Source organism: Mesocricetus auratus, unplaced genomic scaffold, assembly GCF_017639785.1.
Source record: "Mesocricetus auratus isolate SY011 unplaced genomic scaffold, BCM_Maur_2.0 Super-Scaffold_100676, whole genome shotgun sequence".
Taxonomy (NCBI): domain Eukaryota; kingdom Metazoa; phylum Chordata; class Mammalia; order Rodentia; family Cricetidae; genus Mesocricetus; species Mesocricetus auratus.
In genome coordinates, this window is record NW_024429266.1 from 120,233,877 (window position 1) to 120,257,775 (window position 23,899).

The window sequence follows — 23,899 nt, forward strand, 5'->3', positions numbered from 1 at the left end:
CTGGAAGCTGAAGTAGAAGGATCACTTCAGGGCAAGAGTCTGATAATAGACTAGAGACATAAGACCCCAGACTCAAAAAAAAAAAAAAAATACAAACTCAACCAGCATTTTAAACATGCACAATGTAAACTGAAAATGATTCTGTGACTGAGTGGACCTAAATGTCAGCAGCGCCCTCCTTATTAAATAAAAGGGCTCGAGTTCCTTAGGAAAGCCAAGGGGAAGAACTTAAAGTAAATAGCTGTTCCTGGACACCTAAGACAGTAAAGCAGCGGATGGAAGAGCCAGTGAGTGCTTAGAGCTACAGGCCTCCAGGCAGGCCAACTAATAAAGTCCCCGTCCATGTCCCGTCCCCCCGCCCCCCCCCCGTACATGGGTTAGAGGGGCTCTCACTATGTGACCTTCACGGACCTGCTACTTCCCACGAAGGCTTCAAACTCGGGGGCGTTCCGCCTCACCTCTGCACTGGGACCATGAGCACGTCCCACCATGTGGGTTCTGGGAATCAAACTCAGGTTCCCGTGCTTGCATGACAAGAACTTCACCCACCGAGTCACCTCCCCAAACTTCACCCACGAGGCCAGCGTTTGAGAACCCCAGCCCCTGAGGTCTTTTCCTTCTGGCTTAGGTTGGGGTTCACCGGATGGGAGCCAATGGCGGGCGCCCAGCCGGAGTGTGAGAGAGATGGTGTGTCTCTCATTCTTCCCTCGGCTCCAGTACCAGCCAGGCTCTGGAGGGAGCTAACTGCCTCAACACATAAATTCAGGTTCCAACTGATTCACCTTAACCTCCAGGCCCAGGAGTGGCAAAGAGCCTCAGTATCTCACCGTTTTCCTGCTCCCCTGAGCCCTGCCCACAATGTAAATTGTCCTTTCAAGTAGCTTATCTAGTGTGTTTCCTCCCAGGAACCGTCCCGTCCCTATAAATGTGTCCCAAGGAGTGTTCTGTAAAAAAATGCAATGCTGTCCTGTCGCGTTTCTGTCAAGGAGGTTGGACTGACCACACACTGCACTCTCCTGAGACCCTCTCCGTTTTCAAATAAGACACCACAAACCTGATGATATGATTCAACATTTTATATCAGAAAAGAAGTCAGGTTTCCAACATTAACTCCGTTGAACAAGTGCACAGCATTTGCATGAACTATCCCAGGGTGACATCAGTACAAAACAGTTTAAGTTTGTAAAAAAGCCATTTCAAAAGGAAAAACCTTGATTACTTCAGGCTGTCAGCACAACTTGGGAACAGGACATAAAGCAGGAACATGGCTGCCATATGGTGTGGGAATGGGCTGGCCTGGATAATGTTGTTTTCTCCAGCAGGAGACCCCACATTGTCCTCTAATACACAAATGAGTGGCAGGAAATGTCACCTTCATTTGTTGGGATAACACATCCACTTTAGTCACAGTCAAATTTTCTGTTGGCTGTCCAGTGAGACCAGCTATCAGCCCTACATTTATCTAGGTAACTGAAGGAAGGCTGAGTGGAGAGAGAGCCCTACAGGACAGTGTCGGGAAGACAGGAAGAGCCAAGCACATGATCCTCTAGAGCAAACCCAGGCCAAACCCTCTACTCGTGAGCTAAGACAGCTTCCATTTGGTCTGTGGTTTTTCCTGCCCAGGAAGCTCCTGTTAACCTTCGAGTTACACTACCAGTCGGAGGGCGGCCAGTGTAGGGGGCGAATCAGAAAAGCAGGAGATGGGGACTTGTAGGGTTGGTGACAGATGGTGGACAGGGCCGGCTATCACCAGAGCTTATGCAGGGCACTAAGAACGCTAGTTGCTGTCAGGGTATCTTGCTGGAGCACTCATGTTGTCCGTCTTTCTGCCCACATGGTGAACAGTTTTCAAGACACCAGCAAGATTTAAAAAAAAAAAAAATCAATCTCTTTAGGTAGACACCTGGTACTACTTCCATTTCCTCCTTGACAGCTATGTCTTCTATGAAATCATGTTCCTTGAGTAACACAACTTCTCAGAAGACTCATAAATACAGTTTGGCCGTACAGACTTTCCCATGCCAAGGCCCTCTGCAAGGATTCTATTCACTATCCCTAGAAATCCACCCAAGTTCTCACCATGGACACCAACCCACCCCCAATGTATGCGCCAGGTACTACATGGCCCACCTACAACTTGCTAATGTCATACCTTCCTAGAAACCTTCACACCTTGACAGCATGCTCTGCCATGACAGGTCATTTGGTGTCATGCTCTCCTTGGCACAAACTGCTCCGTGTCAAGCTTACAGTTCATCATGCTTGGCTTCCTGATCCTTGAGCTTAAACTCCTCGGCCGTGACCTTCCCATCTCCATTCCGGTCCTGGTTGGTGAACATGTTCTTCACGATCATTTCAGCATTAAAACCGGGAGCCAGCCTCCCTTTGCCAGTCGCCACTTGGGCATGAATGTACTCTGAGAACTGGGAAGGGGACAGGACAAATGTGAGCAACGGCAGGGGCTGAGAATGTAGAACCAAGCCGGAAATACTGCAGCAGGAAAGCGAGAGTCTGTACTTCCAAACCACACTGTTCTCGAGAACTACACGGCCTGGGATTCTTTCCCGACATGTAGGTGAAACGGCCCTGTACGAGGGACTGGAGAAATGGCTCAGCAGTTAAGAGCACTTGGTTCCCAGCTCTCACGTTGGGTAGTTCACAATCACCTATAACTCCAGTCCCATGCACACATCCCCCCACCACACACACATAATTTTAAAAATAAGAATAATGTTTAAGTGTTTTAAGTCCCTTAACTAAAGGCGCTAGAGTCCCTAGGATCCAGGTATCCAGTAAGCTTCAGACACAGGAACAGTTTTAGCTTCCCACCTGAGGCTGACCATGCCAAAAACAGTGTTGCAGCCACATATTCATTCACAGTAAAAACCTACCAGCACCCACCATGTGCCAAGCATCATTCTAAATTCATGAGATGTCATAAACAAAACTGCCTTGTGATACTGATATTCTACGTGAATATAGTAAGCTACAACGTGGGATGGCCCACGAAAGAGAGGGTGGGGAGAGGAAGCAGGTAAGGTTAAGCAGGGAGAGCGAACTGAAGCAGTAAATTTGGGGACAGAGAAGAACCTCTGGAGGTACAAAGGCTTGACGAGAGTGACTTTAAAAAAGAATGGGTGGGGCAGGAGAGATGGCTCAGTGCCTAAGAGCACTGGCCACTCTTTTCGAGGGCCTGGGTTTGACTTCCAGCACAGCGTGGTGGCTCACAACCATCTGTCACTCCAATCCCAGAGGATCTGATTCCCTCTCTGGCCTGCATACATGTGGTACACACACACATGCAGGCAAAACATCCATACATTAAGTGAAAATAAAGAATGGAAAGCTGGTCACCGTGGAAAGCCAAAGTCCCAGCTACTTAGAAGAAATATTGTTTTTAATCTCAGGAATCCATGACTAGCCTGGGCAAGAGAGGAAGAACCCATTTCATAAAAGCAAAATAAAGCCAGGCACAACGGTATATGCCTATATTTCCAGCACTCAGGAGGTTGAGGCAGGAAGGTCGTGAGTTCAAAGGCAGCGTCAGCTACAGAGCAAAGCCTCATCTCAAAACAAGACCAAATAAAAAGGAATGCATATAATAAAACAAAAAACAGACAACAGCAAAAACTGGAGCAAAGGATAAAAGGAAAGCAGAACATACAAGTCATTGAAAGTTTTGCTGTAAAAGGAGCAAAGAAACGAAAAAACTGGAAAGACATATCACAACCTATAAATGGATTGTGCTGGACATGATGGTGTCTGCCTACCACCCCAACACGTGGGAGGCTAAACAAGACCACAAGTTCAAGACGGCAGCCTTGGCAGCACACTGACACTACGTCTCAAACACAAAGGAGAAGGGAGAAAAGAAAAAAGTGTGTGAGGCTAAAAGGAACATTCCAGGTCCAGGAACAGCTGATGGTGTAGAGGGACACGGCATGAAGACTAGAGCGTGTGCTTGAGTGGAGTAAGCCAGGAGCTCTAATTCCATGGACCATGACAGCTCAAGATACTGCTCAGCCGTGGCCCTGGCTTAAACACTGGGAAGCTGAGACCTTCCATGGGCCACTACTCTTTCTCCTCATATTCTTCTGAAACAGCGGTTTCCAGCCTTCCTAATGCTGTGACCCTTGAATACAGTGCCTCATGTTGTGGTGACCCCAACCATAAAATTATTTTGTTGAGACATCACAACTGCAACTTTGCTACTGCTATGAATCCTGATGCAAGTATCTGATATGCGACCCTGCAGTGGTCATGACCTACAGGTTGAGAACCTCTGTTCTAAAACACAAGCGTGCCTCTCACATGGCTGTTGTGAGGATGGAGCTGGAAAACATGTATCCAGGGAGACCTGCGTCGAGCACCCAGTGACTGGGAACTGAATCCAGATCTGTGTGTTCGAGACATCCCTACACCTCCCAGGAGCTCTGCTCCTGCATGTGGGAATGTGTGTAAAAGCCCTTGCTACACACATGTGCTAGTTAGTTATCAGCATCACAAGAGATCTGCATGGCCAGCTCTGTCCTCGGCACACTGAATGGGCCCCTGTCCCAAGAAGGCCCCTGAACAACTTCTGACCCTCCTCCTACAAAGGCCATTTACCTCCTCCAGGAGGACCTCCCCATTGCCGTCCTTGTCGATTTCTTCAAAGAGGTTGGGAGACACTTCACCATTCCATATGAACATGTACCCCTCCGGAAGGCCAGAAACAAGCTCCAGCAGTTCAATGTCAAACACTAGCACGGCACTGCCAGGCACCTCTCCGTCTATTCAACAAGAGAGAACTTGGCGTTAAACCACAGGCCCACTGGTGGTAAACCATCTACCCATGCTGCCCTCCCCAGTCTCCAGCTGCCACACCCAAGGAGGCTACTAATTCCCAACCGTAGCTAGTGAGCCCTCAGATGAGGTCAGCTTGAAGGATGACTAGATTTTTTATTATTTAAGGAATAAAAATAAACTAGATCCCTGAATATCCCATATAGGAAGGATGTGTGTTGTTTCATGAAACCTGGGTTTCAGTTTATATGCAAACTGAACATAGAGGGTGGAGAGAGAGTCTTAGTGTAGTTCCCATTACCCACGTCAGGCATGGGCAGGCACAGTGACTTCAGCAAAAAAAGGTGTTTCCCACCAAGCCTGAAAAAGATTTCCCAGGACCAACATGGTAGGAGAAAACTTCCGGCACAATTCGGCCTCTGACCTACACACACACACACACACACACACACACACACACACACACACACACTGAATAAAAAATAACAAACAAATGCAAGTTAAATAAAACATTAAGCCAGGCATGGTAGCACACACTCATAACCCCAGCGCTGCGGAAGTTGGAGAGAGGTAGACAGGCAGATCCCTGGGCCCAGCCAATCTAGCTTCTTTAAGGCCCAGGCCAGTGCAAGACCATGTTTCAAACAACAAGGAGGACAGCACCTAAGGAAACACACTCAGAATTGTCTTCTAGCCGCACAAATGCACACACATGCACTCACAAACACACGTGACCCACACAAACATGCACACACATAAATGAATCAGTTCTATGCTTGTGTAGCCAGAATGGAACTCTCGGGCCAGATGTGTTGTCTCATGCCTATAATCCCGGCATTCAGGAGGCTGGGGTAAGAAGAGTGAAAGTCTGAGGCTAGCCTGGGCTACATAGTAAAATGCTGCTTCAGAAAACCAAACATTAACAACCATAGAAAAAAGTATTTCTTGCTTTATGTTCTGGTAAAGGCAGCACATTTGAAAGCCACTGGTAGGGACAACAGTTGTGGAACCTTTTGTTCCTCTGAGGTGCCAGAGATCCAGCCAGGGCCCCCACATGTTCAGAAGCACTCTGTCACTGAAGTGTACTCCCAACCTCAGTTAGAGAGCATCAGGATAAATTCAATAGTGGAACTGTAAGGACAATGACAGTGCCTGAAAATTAGATACAATTCAAGGCCAATATATACAGTTAAGACTCAAAAGAAGTACTATATGTATTAAAAACAAGTACTATAATTATTAAAAATTATAGATTATATTTTTGAAACTTATTTTCATTTTTGGTGTTGGAGATTAAACCCAGGGCCTCATGCATGTCAAGCATAAGCTTTTCCACTAAATTATATTTTACATTTAGTATATGATATAATTATGTGTCATATGAAGTCTTGAAGGACACATACATATTGTTTGAAGCATTTCTTCTCGGATAATTGAGAGGAGCAGTCAGAACTTGATATATTATGTTTTTTAAAGTGTGTTTTTCTGGGGGAGTCTAGACAGGGTTTCTCTGTGTAACAGCCCTGTCTGTCCTGGAACTCACTCTGTAGACAAATCTGGCCTCAAATTCACAAGGATCTGCCTGCCTCTGCCTCCCAAATCCTGGGATTAAAAGCATGTACCACCACCACCCTGCATGTTGGTTTTTTGTTTTGTTTTGGTTTTGGTTTTTTTGTTTGTTTTTGGTTTTTTGGTTTTTTTTTTTTTCAAAGAAACTCAACCCAGTATGCCAATCACTTTTACAAACTGGCACCTTTCCACGCCAGCTGTCAGCAGCGTGAGAACACCATAAAGGAGTTAAAGGAGTGTTCTGGAATCAGAAATAACAAAGTAAAATGTCACCACTGTTAACAATACAGCAGCTGGCTTTTCCAGAACTTGAAAGCAACCTCTAGCATACAGCATCTTCCTTGACTGCAGGCTACAAAGCAGTGAACAGCGATGGCCTTCAGCACTCTACCTGACCCAGGAAACGGTTCCAAAGAAGCAGGCAGCCTGACCCCAAGTCACCCAAAGCCCTCCTCTAGGCCCTGCCAGGCAGATGAACCTGCAGACCAGTGGTGTGTTTTCTTGAAGCCTGAACTTTCTCAAGGCAATCAGGGGCAGTGACATGGGTCTTTAAACAAAATCCACAGCGTCTTTAAACAGAAATGCTCAAAACTTAAAAAGGGAGGGGAACCCACAAAGTTCACCAACTCTGCAGTTTTAACATGGAAGCAGTGTGCTCTGCTTATGGCACCAAAAGCCCGAGGTTTCGATAGGAAGTTTCCCAGCGCTCCTGAACACCATCACTTACCCACACCGGCCTCTCCATAGCCCAGGTGGGGCGGGATGATCACCGTTCGCTTTTCTCCCACACACATCTCTCTGAGACCCATGTCCATGCCCAGCACCACTTGTCCAGATCCCAACACAATGTTATAAGTTTTGCCTAAGTTCCACCTGAAACAGAGAAGACATGAGCGCCGATCAGTGGTGGTGGAGGGGGTTCTGCTCAAGGCGTACAATTCTGAAGAAATGTCAGACAGACCCACGGCAAGACACACTGCAAAACAACCAGCCTGCCCGTTCCCGAACTGACAACGGCATGAAAACCAAGACAAAATGGCTGTTCCACAGCACAGGGGCACACTGGTTTGGGACCTTACTGCTATGAGGAGTCCTACAGGAATTCTGGGAAAAAGGAAGTGGGAGCATGGAGCTACATGGATATATTCCTGGTGACAACTAGCTCTCCGGTGGCTCCAAGGGTATCTAGACAGGCATATTTTATGAGAGTATAATGTGTGTAGTGTAGTTAGGAGCCTGGGTCTTATTCTGTCTGTTACTGGTTTATTTAGAAACACTGTGTAGCCCAGGATGGCCTTGAAATCACCATGACGTCCATGATGACCTCAAACTCCTGATCCTGTTGCCTCAGACTTCAAAGTGCTAGCACCGCCGGCAAGAAGCAGGGTTAGGAACATGATTTTCAGATGCAAGGCCTGAGGTGGAATACTGGTTGTGGGCTAGGGAGGAGGCCCAGCCATTGAGAGCACTCGAAAGAATCCTGGTTCTGGCATTTCATTTGACCTGGGAAATGTCACCTTGATTTCTTTGTCTACAATGAAGCGATAATGACAGCCAATAAGAAATAGTCTTGACACAGTGGAATGCAAAGAAAAGGGTGTGAGCACTGCGGTCTGTACAGTCTCCAACTCCACAGATCCCACTGAGAATTTCTATAATCACAAAGTTCAGGGATCCTGAGGACCTGACTAAGAAGTTGGCTCCACAGCCTCAGCCATGAATGAAAATCAACGACTTCAACACCTACAGCACTCCTACCACTTCCCAAAAGGGAAACAACAGCTATTACGCTCTTGGTTCCCTTGGTGCTCATCACCAGGTGGTGGCAAGGGGCAGATGCCTGCTGAGGGTCAGTCTCCCAGGCCTCCCAGCCTCCACTCCCTCCTCTCCTTCCCAACGCCAGCTGATGTTCAGAACCCAGCAAACCCAAGACGACCCTGCGCTTACCCTACCTGGGAGGAACATGACACAAAGCCAGCACTGGCGCAGTCTGTCCTCCGGAGAGGCCTGCAGAGAAGCCACCTCTGATCCACTGGCTGTCAAGCCTTTCTAGGCAATAGTCATCTCCATGCTGCCTCTCCGGTCCCAGCTGGAAGCTGTACAGGTCTCTGAGGCTCACAGAATATCCAAGACCTTGCTTACCCCATACCAAGCACCCAGATGAAAAACACAGACTATAAAAGAATCCTCTAGGCCGGGCAGTGGTGGCGCACACCTTTAATCCCAGCACTCGGGAGGCAGAGGCAGGCGGATCTCTGTGAGTTGGAGGCCAGGCTGGACCGACAGCCTCCAAAACAATACAGAGAAACCCGGTCTCGTAAAAACCAAAAAAAAAAAAAAAAAAAAAAAGACTCCTCTAACAAACAATTCCATTACTTCTCTTCTCTAGGGTCTTTTTTATTTCTCTTTATTTACTTATTTTGTGGGATTGTCAAATACCATCCTCATTCCTTCTGTGTTCTCCCACACCTGCCTCCCAGGCTTCCGGATTCCTGTCATGAGTCTCCCTTAGCTCCCAGACTCCTTGCCCAGTCTCCCATTGAAATGTCCATGTCTTAGCTCCCTGACTCCTTGCCCAGTCTCCCATTGAAATGTCCATGTCTTCTGGAAGCAGCACTGTGCTGACTAGTTTTACGTCAACTTGACACAAGCTAAAGTCATCTGAGAGAAGGGAGCCTCAGTTGAGAAAACACTTCCATAAGATCTGGCTGCAGGCAGACAAGCCTATGGGGCATTTTCTTAATTAGTGAATGATGGGAGAGGTCCCGGCCTAGCCCATCGTGGGTCATGCCCTCCCTGGGATGGTGATCTTGGGTTCTAAAGGAAGCAGGCTGAGCAAACCATGGGGAAGCAAGCCTGTGAACACAACCCCTCCACCACGGCTGTTGGGAACATGAAGGCCCTTGCATCCACAGGGAGCCCAGGAATGCTAAGCACCCAGGATTCTTCTTTCAAAGGGAAGGATGTAGCCGGGCGGTGGTGGTGCACGCTTTTAATCCCAGCACTCAGGAGGCAGAGGCAGGTGGATCTCTGTGAGTTCGAGGCCGGGCAGGACCAACAGCCTCCAAAACAATACAGAGAAACCCTGTCTCGTAAAAACCAAAAAAAAAAAGGGGGGGAGGATATATAACCTGTTTTGCCAGAAAGCTGGGAATTGGAAAAGAGTAATAGCCTGATGATCTGTGTTATCTGTTGGTCAGGCCATACAAAGCTCCTACAACCAGGACCAGCAGTGGGTAGTAATCTAAATGACTCCTATGTCCAGGGACTCCCCAAGCTCTCACAACCAAGACTGGAGATGCCTGATAGTCTAAATGATCCTTACATTATCTGTATAGCCAAAGGTTCCCCCAAGCTCCCACAGACAGAACCAGAGGTGGCTAAGAGCCTAAATGACCACTATGCTATCTGTATGACCAAGACTAGCCAGAACCTTCCCTGGGCCCTTAAGCTAGTACAAGTAGGACATCTCTAGAACCCATCTTTTAAAAAAAAACTGGCATGTACCCTGAATCAAATGTCTATGTAATCATGCTTCCTTGTGCACTGAGAATTGTACTATACCTGGAAAAACTTTTTTCCAGATTATACCATGTTTAAATTTGTTGGGAATAAACAGCCTAATATCAGACTCACCGAAGACTTGATCCAGGGTGACAAAGTAAGTCTTAACCTAGTTTTCATTCTCATCTCTCCATAGTTCACTTCTATGGAGACATCTGCAGGGTCCCCTTCAAGTGGCCTCTGCATCACCTTCTGCCTCCAGGTCCTTGTCCTGTTTGAGTTCCTTTTATGACTTCCTTCAGTGATGCACGGTGATGTGGAAGAGTAAGCCAAATAAGCCCTTTCCTCCCCAAGTGATTTTAGTCGTGGTGTTTCATCACAGCAATAGAAATCCTAATAAGCACCCACACCAGTGAATCAGTTGTGTCTATCGTACCCACGTAGGGTTTGAGGTGGCACAAAGAAGGCAGGTACCTGCCATCCTTCCCATAATCCCTTTATTTATACTCTCACACACTAAAGACACCAGGAGGGATGTGTGGTCACTGCCCTCACCTGTGGATTTACCTGTAACACAAATGACTACCGAGGTACAAAGTGAAGGCCCCCTGCATCCTGTGGCTCCCACTCAGTAAGAAGATGTGATTTAAAGCCAATCTAACAGAGGGAAGGAACTCTGATCTCTGGGCACAGAAGCATGTCCCCCACCAATGAGAAGGAAGTCCTTTCACAATTCCAACAAAAACAATAAATCCAAAGCAAACAAGAATGAACAATCAATGGTCACTAATATCCCTCAATATTAATAGTCTTTACTCGCCTATAAAAAGACGCAGGCTAACAGAATGGATTCGAAGATGGAATCCATCCTTCTGCTGCATACAAGAAACACACTTCAGCTTCAAAGACAGACATTAATCGTTTCTCAGCCTTTTGGCTAAGATCAAGTGTAGCAAAGATACACGTTACCTCAGAGTTAAGAGTTGCAAAAAGATATTCCAATCAAATGGAACCAAGAAACAAGCAGAGGCAGCAATCCTAATATCTAACACATTAGACTTTAAACTAAAATTGATCAAAGGAGATGAAGGAAGTCATTTCATACTCATCACAGGAGAAATCCACCAAGATGAAGTTTCAATTCTGAACATCTATGCCCCAAATACAAAGGCATCCAAGTTCGTAAAAGAAACATTATTAAACTCAAATCGCACATAAAACTTCCCACTTAAAGTGGGAGACTTCAACACCCCGCTCACACCACTAATCAGGACCACCAGACAGAAATTTAACAAAGAAACAAAGGAACTAATAGAAGTTATGACTCAATTGGGTTTAACAGACATCTATAGAACATCCCATAGGAACACAAAAGAATATACCTTCTTCTCAGCACCACATGGAACCTTCTCAAAAATTGACCACATAATTGGCAACATAGCAAGCCTCAATAGGTACAAAAAAGTTGGAATAACCCCCTGTATCTTATCAGACCACCATGCCTTAAAGTTAGAATTCAACAAACCTACAAACTCATGGAAATTGAATAATCCACAATTGCACCATTCCTGGGTCAAGTAAGAAATAAAAAAAGAAATTAAAGACTTCATAGAACTCAATGAGAATGAAGACACAACATACCCAAACCTATGGGACAATTTGAAAGCAGTGCAAGTTCATAGCACTTAAGTGCCCACATGAAGAAACTGGATAATACTCACACTAGAGAATTAACAGCACAACTGAAAGCTCTAGAACAAAAAGAAGCAAACCACCCCAAAGGAGTAGATACCAGGAAATAATCAAATTGAGGGCTGAAATCAATAAAGTAGAAACTAGAAAAACAATACAAAGAGTCCATGTAACCAAGAGTTGGTTCTTCAAGAAAATCAACAGTACAGACAAATCTTTGTGCAAACTTACCAAAGAGCAGAATGTGAACATGTAAAATAATAAAATTAGAAATGAAAAGGGGGACATAACAACAGAAACTGAGGAAATCCAGAAAATCAACAGGTCATACTTTGAAAACCTGTAGTCCTCAATAGTTTTCTTGATAGATGTCACCAAAATTAAATCATGAACAGGTAGGCAATTTAAATAGACCTATAACCCCTAATGAAATAGAAGCAGTCATCTAAAGTCTCCCAACCAAAAAAAGCTCAGGCCCAGATGACCTCAGTGCTGAATTCTACCAAAAATTCAAAGAACAGCTAATATCAAATTCTCCTCAAAGTATTCCACACAATAGAAGCAGAAGGATCATTGCCAAACTCTTTTTATGATGCTTCAATAACCCTGATACACAAGCCACACAAAAACACAACTAAAAAAGAGAGCTTCAGACCAATATCCCTCATGAACATTGATGCAAATAAACTCAATAAAATACTGGCAAATTGAACCCAAGAACAACAAATCAGAAAAAAATCATCTACCATGATCAAGTAGGCTTCATCCCAGGGATGCAGGGATATATCCGTTCAACATAAGAAAATCCATCAATGTAATCTACCAAGCGGAGAAACAAAAATCACATGATCACCTCACTTGATGCTGAAAAATCCTTTAACAAAATCCAAAACCCCTTCATGATAAAGGTCTTGGAGAGATCAGGGATAACAGGAACTTACCTAAACATAATAAAAGCAATATACAACAAACAGCCAACATCAAACTAAATGGAGAGAAACTCAAGGCAATTCCTCTAGAATTAGGAACAAGACAAGGCTGTCCCCTCTCTCCATATCTCTTCAATATTTTCCGTGAAGTTCTAGCTAGAACAATAAGACCACAAAAGGAGATCAAGAGGATACAAATTGGAAAAGAAGAAGTCAAACTTTCACTACTTGAAGATGATATGATAGTTTACGTAAATGACCCGAAAAACTCTACCAGGAAACTCCTACAGCTGATAAACACCTTCAGCAAAGTGGCAGGATACAAGATCTACTCAAAAAAATCAGTAGTCCTTCTATATACAAACGATAAAAGGGCTGAGAAAGAAATCAGAGAAATGCCACCCTTTACAATTGCCACAAACCACGTAAAATACCGTGGGGTAACACTAACCAAACAAGTGAAAGACCTGTATAACAAGAACTTTGAGTCTTTAAAGAAAGAAATTAAAGAAGACACCAGAAGACAGAAAGATCTCCCATGCTCTTGGATAGGTAGGAACAACATAGCAAAAATGGCAATCTTGCTAAAAGCAATCTACAGATTCAATGCAATCCCTATCAAAATCCCAGTATGATTCTTCACAGACTTTGAAAGCACAATTCTCAACTTTATATGGAAAAACAAAAGACCTAGGATAGCCAAAAACAACCCTGTAAAATAAAGGAACGTCCAGAGGCATCATCATCCCTGACTTCAAGCTCTATTAAAGAGCTATAGTCCTGAAAACAGCTTGGTATTGGCACAAAAATAGACAGATAGACCAAAGGAATTGAATTGAAACCCTGATATTAACTCACACACCTACAAACACCTGATTTTTGACAAAGAAGCTAAAACTATACAATGGAAAAAAGAAAGCATCTTCAACAAATGGTGCTGGCATAACTGGATGCTGGCATATAGAAGACTACAGATAGATCCATATCTATCACCATGCGCAAAACTTAAGTCCAAATGGATCAAAGACCTCAACATAAATCTAGTCAAACTGAACGTCTTAGAAGAGAAGGTAGGTGGTACCCTCAAACAAATTGGTACAGGAGACTGCTTCCTGAACATAACACCAGTAGCACAGACACTGAGATTGACAATTAATAAATGGGACTTCCTGAAACTGAGAAGTTTTTGTAAGGCAAAGGACACAGTCAACAAAACAAAACAACAGCTCACAGAATGGGAAAAGATATTCACCAACCCCACATCTGACAGAGGGCTGAGTTCCAAAATATACAAAGAACTCAAGAAGCCAGTCACCAAAACACCAAGTAATCCAATTAAAAAGTGGGGTACAGAACTAAACAGACAATTCTCAATAGAGGAATCTAAAATGGCTGATAGACACATAAGAAAGTGCTCAACATCCTTAGCCATCAGGGAAATGCAAATTAAAACAACTCTGAGATACCATCTTACTCCAGTCAGAATGGCTAAAATTAAAAACACCAATGACAGTTTATGCTGGAGTGGATGTGGAGAAAGGGGAATACTCCTCCACTGCTGGTGGGAGTGCAAACCTGTACAGCCACTTTGGAAATCAGTATGGCAGTTCCTCAGGAAAATGGGAATCGGTCTACCACCAAGATCCAGCAATTCCACTCTTAGGCATATATCCAAAAGATGTACATTCATACAACAAGGACATCTGTTCAATCATGCTCAAAGCAGCATTATTTGTAATAGCCAGAACCTAGAAGCAACTTTAATGCCCCTCAACTGAAGAATGAATGGAGAAAATGTGGTACATTTATACAATGGAGTACTACTCAGCGGAAAAAAGAAATGGAATCTTGAAATTCGAAGGCAAATGGATGGAACTAGAAGAAACTATCCTGAGTGAGGTAACCCAGTCACAAGAAGACAAACATGGTATATACTCACTCATATATGGATTTTAGACATAGAGCAAAGGAGTATCAGCCTACAATCCACACCACCAAAGAAGCTACGAAACAAGGAGAACCCTAAGAGAGACAGACATACATGGTCCCCTGGAGAAGGGGAAAGCAACAAGATCTTCTGAGCTAATTGGGAGCATGGGGGGAGGGGAGAGTGATTTAGGAGAAAGAGAAGGGGAGAAGAGGAGGGGAGAGGAGGACATGAGAGAGCAGGAAGATTGAGTCGGGGAAGAATAGAGAAGAACAAGAAGAGAGATACCATAATAGAGGGAACCATTATAGGTTTAAAGAGAAATCTGGCACTAGGGAAATGTCCAGAGATCTACAAGGTTGACCCCAACTAATAATCTAAGCAATAGTGGAGAGGCTACCTTAAATACCCTTCTCCGATAAGGAATTGATGACTACCTTATACGCCATCCTAGAGCCTTCATCCAGTAGCTGATGGAAGCAGAAGAAAACACCCATAGCTAAACACTGAGCTGAACTCTGGAATCCAGTTGCAGAGAGGGAGGAGTGATGAGCAAAGGGATCAAGACCAGGCTGGAGAAACCCACAGAAACAGCTGACCTGAACAAGGGGGAGCTCATGGATTGCTAGGAAACCACCAAAGGACTCTTCCAGATCCCCTTAAAGAGGATGTCAGTTTGGAGGTCTGGTTTATGGGGCCTCTGGTAGTGCATCAGTATTCACCCCCTGTACATGCATGGATGTTGGGAGCCCACTCCACATAGAGGGATATTCTTTCAGCCTAGACACACAGGGGAGGGTCAAGGCCCTGCTCCAAATGATATGACAGACTTTGAAAATCCCCCATGGAAGGCCTCACCCTCCCTGGGAAGAGGAAAGGGAATGGGATAGGGGGTTGGTGGGAGGCAGGGAGGAGGGGAGGAGGGAAGGGAGAGGGAAGGAAGGAAGGAAGGAAAGAAGGAAGGAAGGAAGGAAAGAAGGAAGGAAGGAAGGAGTCCTTTATCTGTCACCCTTACTTTCCTTTACTTGGTCTGAACAGCAGAGCAAGGATGGAAGCAGAGATTTCCATTGAACTAACCCTCTGGGCCATTTTCACATGTGTGAGATCGCCAGTCATTCCCACTACCCCTGAATACTTCCACAACCAGTGGCTAGAAAGCACACACACACACACACACACACACACACATGCACACACACAGCTTAACAGCTCTGTGACTACAAAGGACAGAGCATCATTACACTTTTGTGCTCTTAAGGATTCATAAAATAGTATTTCCAACAATGAATGAATTTTAGATTTGATGGAATAACATTGAATGTGTCAGCATGCAGGACCTTGTAGTCCAAAGCCAAACTCTCAGAGTAGAAGGCTGAGTGACAGGTAAGAGGTAGGCACCTCTGTGCCCAGAACCAACAGCAGCCCTTACTTACTTGAAAGAATCCCTTTCTGCTCCCCAGCTCTGGACTCGGGGATCTCAATCAGGCTCAGCACAAAAGTGGATGTTCTTATACATTTATATAAAGTATGAAAATGGCCCTCTCCCACGGAGGAGACTGGCTTCACCTAACATTTATAAAATGATCCTTTTGTATTACAGATACTAGGGAAATAGAAGAAAAAATTACCAATAAGTAAACCAAATGTCTCTAAAGTATTCAAACCATAACAGACACAAAAGTACCTTAAAGCCTGGAGATGAAAAACACAGAACATGTTAGGAGACAGAAGAAGCAGGAGCAGTGATCCCTCGGGGATTCAGGGACAGTTTTGAAAACAGGAAGGACTTGTAAGTAGAGACAAATGTTCACCAACAGAGAGAGCAGTCTTACCTGTGCAAGGTGAGAGGCCAGTGAGGATACAGTGTCTGTAGCAGACTAGGACAAAGACAATTCTGCATGCCAGACTCTGACACTAGCTCTAACTTGTTGCGGGATATTTGATTTCACTGTGAAACTCTGAGACTGTATTAATAAAATTAACCTTGGGTTGGGGAGCACAGCCAATGACTAGTTCTCAAGAATTAGCCATAGAGTGTACGCAGGATCCAGGAAGAAGAATAGACAGCTGCACAGGAAGGAATAGGGAGGGGGTGGACAGTTATTGGCCTTTTTGGTTTGGGGCAGGTAGAAAGATGGTCTCTTGTTGGGTCTCTGGCCAAAAAGGAAGGTCAGCTGGTTGCTTCCCAGCTTCTCTGATCTAGCAGGTATTCACCACAACATCTGACTCCCAGGTCTTTACTGGTCAATAGAACAACTTAAATAAAAATGGCCCTTCCTTAAGGGTCTCACTATGTACCTGTGTTTGCCTTTAACTTTTATCTCCTATTGCAGCCTTCCAAGCAATAGAATTACAGGTGTATGTCACTACATCTGGCTCCAAGGGTTTAGTTATTAAATATAGGTCTGACTTTGGGAAAGAGAGTTCCACCAGGTAAGAAACAGTCTAGAGCCAGGAAGATCTTTAGTAGGAAACACTCACAGTGGTTCACTGGGCACTGAGAAGGTTCACACTATACTATAAGGGAGGGTTGGACCAAGCAACCCCTACCCAGTGTCTGACGAAGAGAGGAAGACAGTGAGAGCTACTATCCAAGCTCCTTTCACATCTGGTTCCCAGGTAGCCTTACGTGGAGTCCAGCAGAGTCCCATCCAGGAGTGAGGCATTGTAGTGGTATTTCAGGTAATCCCCCTTCTTACTCAGCACTGAGCAGTCAGCAGGCTTGTAGTGGGAAGTGACGCTGATGGAATCTGAAGGGTTGTGGAAGTCAATCACGTGGATGTCGAACACCAGCACTGCTGAGCCAGGAATATTCCCTAAAGGGGAGACACAGGGGATCAATGAGAAAGCCCACCGCTACACTTGCCTCCCCTGTACCAGCAGGGGCGTCCTAGGGACCCAGGCACAAAACTGAAGGGGCACTAGGAAAAAAAAGCCGGAAGGAATGTCAGAAATAACTGATCTTCATTTTGTACCCGAGGGAACTGAGGCACAGTTGACAGGAATCATGAAACTATGAGTACAATCTGAATTCATATTTAAGGCAAACCCACTGCCCCAATTACTAAGCATGAAAAGAGGCATGGCTAAGTTGAAAAGTAGATCAGGAAACTCAAGCGTGTGGGAACACCAGACCTTGAGCAGAGACCCACTTCCCCTTCTGCCTGGGAGTAGGCAGCTTAAGACAATGTTTAGTAAAAACATGTTTACTAAAAACGATACAATAAGTTCCTGGAAAAGGCCTTCCCACGGAAACCGCCCTGACCTCGACCTTGTCCAAAGACTAACCGCACCTTCAAAACCCACACACATCCACCTCTGGGGTCAGAGCAGAACCAGCCAGGGTAGAGGAGAGAGCAGAAGTTTCTCTGGTGGGAGCTTTTCTTAGGAGGTTTTCTTGAACCTTTTTGGAGCCTGTTTAAAGTTTTCTTTATATCGTTAAAAAAAAATTGGTAACAGTAAAAAGGTACTGGTATTAAGTAAAGAAAAAGAAAAAGACAAAGGTATATGGAATGGAAAATTTTGTTTGCATTTAAGTTCTACTTTGTGAGTCATCTCTAAAAACGTTTGGCCAAAAGCCTGGCCTCTCCACCTTGCATCTACAGAGTTACAAGGAGTAGGTACAGCTGTACCCCATGACTATAGCTCAAATGGAGGAATGATAAAGAATATACAGGACTTTTAACCCTTTTAGTTCAAGGATTGGCTGGAGTTGTTCTTTTACATAGATTTCAATTAAGGAAGCTTCATTGCAACAGACTAATCATGACCTAGGAAAAAAGGATGACTAAAAGATGCATGTATGTTCTGAATGTATGGTGTGGCCACACCGGTATGTATGAAATGTGATTGTGAATGCGTGAGTGTGAACTGCTTATATGATTAAAAGGATACTTAAATCCCTTCAAAAATAGTTAAGAAGCTACCTAGATTGCTTTAAATATAGCCAAAAGGAACATCCAGCCAGTCTGTTAATGTTTTAACAGAAAAATTTAAGATACAAATGAGGCCTTGTCAGCTAGTGAGAGCTCTACAGGTTAGATTGGGAAAGACTGCTCACAGACTTCAAATAATTTTCAAAAGTTATTTGGACACAGTATAGTTTACAATCTTTGAGTGATTTTCAGAAGTTTTTGGAAAATATTTAATGGATATGTCCTTTTTAATGGGCATCTACAAATAATCTAAGTAGTAATCCCAATTTACCTAGATAGTCAACCAAGGAGGGTAGACAAATCCTTCTACTGTTATGGCCCAGCTTCAACAGTTCAAAAAAAATTTTTTTAGAAAATAAAAAAGGGGAAATAATGCCCCCAGCCCCCACATGACTCATCAAATAATACACTCCTCATTTAAAAATTTTATAATGTGAATGCCAGTGAGCTTCAGACAGATTCTGGCATGATGGAACTTGAGCAACCATTGCTCAGGTCAAATGGAGACATCCATGCACTAGACAGTGGAGAAGACCCTAATTTGGGGTCGAGGGCATGTTTGTGTTTTCTTGCAGGAAAAGAATAAAGCTTCAGCAGCTGTCAGACCATTTAGTGAGATGCATGGAGCAGAGAAAAACTGGACCTGACACCATAGGAGCCTACCTAAGCCAGTTTGAGTGAGATCTCCTAAATCAGTGTTCCTGACCCTTGATCTCATCGAATCTAGAGCCCAAGAAAGAAAGAAAACAGTTGGTTCGAGATTTCCAGTTTCTCAACAGACCTGCTGCATCAACCTTCCGGGCCCATGAGTTTTCATCGTGAAGCCAACAGAGAAAAAAAGGACCCATTTAAAGCATTTGGACATTGGTATGGACTATGAGTGGTAAAAGCCTCTTTTCAGTATTTGAACAGGACATGGTCACTTGAAATATCAGACTTGATGGTTCCTGTTTCTGGAATCACGACTAGGCCAGTGTATTTTTCTGGAGAAATGCAACTTGTCCTAATGGGACAACTATTATTCATATTTTTCATAATGCTACATGTGTAACATCAATGATTGTGCCCAATGTATCTGTGCAAGTGCACTTTCTAAATGCTTTCTTGAGCAGATCTTGAAACAATTGTAAACTTTATCAAATTGTAAATGTAAATCACATGCGGGTTACCCTTGTAACAGAATGTAAATCACGTGCATGTTACCCTTGTAACAGATGAAGGCTGGTAGAATGTTATGGCCCAGATCTGGTGATGGGTATGGTGATGGAGAGGCGCTATGTCAATGGGGGTCCTGGAAATGGTGGCAGTGGCAGTAGGCATTCTGGCTTTATGCCAAGCTCAAACGTGCCTTGTTCCAGAGGCAAGAGATCCGTAACCAAGTATTGCTTAGCTTAGCCCATGGCAATCCCGACAGCCATGAAGGTTGGTTACAGATGATTTAAGGTTGGGGTGTCTCCGATGACGGGCAACCTGTGGGGAAGACCCCTCCCACCTAAGACAGGGGTTCAAGGTCCCCCAAAGACGGGAAAGGGAGGGTGACCCTACTTGACCTAAGCCAGGAGTGCCTCACTTGAAAATAAAAAGGGGTGAATTGTGGGAACACCAGACCTTGAGCAGAGACCCACTTCCCCTTCTGCCTGGGAATAGGCAGCTGTAAGACAATGTTTAGTAAAAACATATCTACTAAAAACGATACAATAAGTTCCTGGAAAAGGCCTTCCCACGGAAACCGCCCTGACCTCGACCTTGTCCAAAGACTAACCGCACCTTCAAAACCCACACACATCCACCTCTGGGGTCAGAGCAGAACCAGCCAGGGTAGAGGAGAGAGCAGAAGCTTCTCTGGTGGGAGCTTTTCTTAGGAGGTTTTCTTGAACCTTTTTGGAGCCTGTTTAAAGTTTTCTTTATATCGTTGAACGAGTCTCTGTGTTGTCAATCCCCGACACCCTCCGCACGTTCTCGGACACAGGCCGCGCAGCAGACGTGACACAAGTGTATACAAATGAAGGCTTGCCCTGTCCCAACAGAAGAGGCAGCATGGGAAATGAACTGTAAAATATTCGTAGTTGAGTGTCCAACCTACTACTCAAGAAAAGCAAAACTTTCATAAGCTTCATGAAAGAAAAACAGACTGTACCATGCACATCCCTATGTTAGCGTACTAGAGTCAGAAAGTATCTACAGTGTATCCAGCTTGTTCCACACAGGACGGGCATAATCAGGCCTGGTACATATGAAGCAACTAGATGAGTGCCTGGTACTTAATAAGCACCTATTACTTGTATATATTAGTTAATACTTGTCTTAATCTTATGTCTTCACTATACAAACGGGGAAACTAGGGCACAATTTCAGGTTCACCCAAAGTTAAAGAGTTGATGGGGGAAATCCTTCCGTGTATATGTTGTCTTATTGGTTGATTAAATAAAGCACTGCTGGCCCATAGGGAAGCAAGATAGGTGGGACTAGGAGTCGAGGCGGATTCTGGGAAACAGAGGCACAGTCAGTCACGATGTAGGATACCAGAGGAGTAAGAGGTCCGGACCCTTTCTCTGGTAAGAGAAGACCATGTGGAAATACTCAGATTAGCAGTTATGGGTTAATAATTAAGTTAGAGCTAGCCAATAAGAAACCAGGAAAACAGCCAACAGCTTCATAATTAATATAGTGCTTCGTGTGTTATTTGAGGGTTGAGACAGCCGTGGAACCCGGGCGGCTGGCGGGAAGACTACATGTTACAAAGAGTTATAGAGAAATTTAATAGTAAGGCATAGATTCACATCTGTGGCTGTTATTGTATTTGTGGTTTTTTAGTTTGAGTTTTTGTAACATGTCTCATCAAAGCATTTGCACCCTCAGTGTGAATACACTAAAAACCACCAAGTGGCCAGACGTTGGTGGCGCACGCCTTTAATCCCAGCACTTGGGAGACAGAGTCAGGCAGATCTCTGTGAGTTCGAGGCCAGCCTGATCTACAGAGCGAGTTCCAGGACAGCCTTCAGAACAATACAGAGAAACCCCCCCCCCAAATAAAAACCACCAAGTGGTAAACTTTAAAACTGAAGTGAGCAGGGCTAGAGAGATGACTCCACAGTTAAGAGCATGTGTTGCTTCTGAAGAGGACCTGGGCTCCATTCCCAGGACTCACATAGTGTCTCATACCCATCTATAACTCCAGTTCCAAGGGAACCAATGCTCTTTTCTGGCCTTCATAGGCATTTGACATATGTGGCACACATACATGCATGCAAGCAAACATTCACAAATATAAAATTATAAAATGAAGCTCTTAAAAACAGAACAAAATTGAATCTAAGCATTGAGATCAGATCTCCAGCCAGTTTTCTATTTAACTTCATTCAGCCCTTACTTTTCACAGTAGTTGGGTGAAGTATGAGTTTGGTAACTGGCCAGATGGCCTCTGGGAAGTTACTGTCTCATGATAAGAACAGCTTAAAGAGTGATGGCCTTTGTCCTTGAGATGGCATCTCCTGGCTTGGTGACAATCAGGATCTCTATGTGGTCATTTGTCCATAGACTACAAACCCCCAGTGTGAAGCAGTCGCCAATCTGTGATCATCTCCTGCATGAAGTAACCCTGAATTAGCCTTGCTGGTTAGGTACTGGCTCTTCAGGGCAGCTACTGATAAAGCTAATAATGAAACACTGTGATGATAAATAAACCTCCTTTTGGAAGAGTGATGGGCAGGACCACATGTGGACCAGGACTGCTCAGTGGCACGTACCTCTTGTCCTCTACTTAAACCTCAGACTCCCATCACTAAAGGTGGATGTATGCGAAGGGGGTTATCAGACTACTTCCTCTGTCAATGTGACCACTCTGAGTTAATCTCACTTCTCAGATTCTCATCAATTATTATCTCTTTCCTTGGTACACTAGGAATGAGTCTAAAGCTAACTTCTTAGGTCTTCCTGAGCCCAGGCTTTGACCCCAACAACTCCATGGACACTGTGAATATACTTAATTTTTCTGAATTGTAAGCTTAAAAATGGTTAACTGGAAAAGGTGTGCACCACTATCTCTTCGCTCCCAACACTCAGGAGGCAAAAGCAAAAAGATTAGTAAGTTTAAGGCCAGTCTGATGGACATAGCAAATCCCAAACCAGCCAGTGTTACACAATAAGACCCTGTCTCAAAAAAAGGTAAAAATATTATTCATGTGTATGTTTATGACAGTAAAATAAAATCAAATAATGTAATTCTCCACCTCTGAAGGGTATAAAAATTAAAAGAAAGTTGTATCTCAAAAAAAAAATCACATGAGAGCCTTAAAACCAATGTCAGCAGCAGTAGGGAGGCTGAGGAGGGGGGGACTGTGAGTTCTGAAGTCACATGGACAGAGCCTGTCTCAAGAAGAAAAATTAACATGGCAGTTCCTGAGCCTCATTCTGGGACTTTAACAGTGGTCTCAGGTAACGGGTTTAACAGGTAAAAACATAGAGATCTGGCCCCCTGCCACTCCACCCCTGTAAGCTGTAGGTGATTCTCATTTGCAACGAGAACCTCTGAGCCTAAGAGGGACCAGGGATTTCTTTTTCTACATGACTATGTTTAAGAAAAACTATGACTGGGCATAGTGGTACACACCTTTAACCCCAGAACTCAGGAGTCAGAGGTAGGCAGAGCTCTGTGAATTCTAGGTGGGCCTGGTCTACATATCAAGTTCCAGGCCATGGGGATACACAGTAAAATACCGTTTCAAAAAACAGAAGAAAGTAAGACTATGCTTAATGGCATGTGATTGGCTAACCTTGCTCAGACATAGAGGCATAACTAGGCAAGACACTAAACTTGATTAATGTAAACAAAATGCCCCCTTTGTGATACACTGGGAAACAGAGCCTTCTACAGGAGAAAACTGAATAGTTCGAGATCCACACATTCCTGGGGTCTGGTACACATTCCTGAGATCTGTCCCTAGCTTGCTAAGCACTCTGCATACTGCCAACTTCTTTGACACAAACATCTTGGTCAACTGAGAGACAGACTCACACCCACTCTTTGAGTACTGTATTAGCACTAGGCTTGTTTGTCAACTTCTAGGAAGTTAATGTGGGTCAGCCTCCCAGGTGCCCAGTGAACTCAGAGACACAAACATTCTAGAGAGGGCATCAATGAGGATCTAAGCTCTGTGTAGGCAGGAAGTTATTGCTTCTTTTACTCCCTGATGGGTTCCCAACACCTAAGTAGAACATGGACATGAAATTACTCAGTACATCTTTGGCAGACCAGCAAATGGTGTTTCTTAGACTATAAAACTGGAGAACAGACCTTGAACCCTGAGGATTAGTCTTGAGTCTCCAAAGAGTCAGCAAGGCAGACACAAAGGCTGCTAACAGGCTGCCTGGCCCAGCAGGAAACTCTTCTACTCCCTGGCAGTTATTAATTCCTCTTGAGATACCTGGAACTTCTGGTTTGAGTTCTCAGTTCACTACATAAGGAAACCAACAAGTTGCTACCTAATGAGGACTTGTCCTGTGACACACATTAGAAAGCTCTGGGTCTAATTGTGGCTCCATTCTGTGTCCTTAAGCAA

At 44.3% G+C, this 23,899-nt stretch overlaps 1 protein-coding gene across 2 annotated transcripts in view; it reads right to left on the reverse strand.

Moving 5' to 3' along the window:
* Positions 1-1,061: 1,061 nt before the first annotated feature.
* Fkbp9 (FKBP prolyl isomerase 9) overlaps positions 1,062-23,899 on the reverse strand; it is a 52,107-nt gene continuing 29,269 nt past the window's right edge. For both annotated transcript variants that reach the window (XM_040739385.1, XM_005087413.4), the window contains 4 exons: positions 17,036-17,222; positions 7,082-7,227; positions 4,609-4,772; positions 1,062-2,423 (listed from right to left, as the gene is read on the reverse strand). In XM_040739385.1, the coding sequence (XP_040595319.1) occupies positions 2,247-2,423; positions 4,609-4,772; positions 7,082-7,227; positions 17,036-17,222 (674 nt within the window). In that variant the 3' untranslated portion in view covers positions 1,062-2,246. The remainder of the gene's footprint in view (positions 2,424-4,608; positions 4,773-7,081; positions 7,228-17,035; positions 17,223-23,899) is intronic.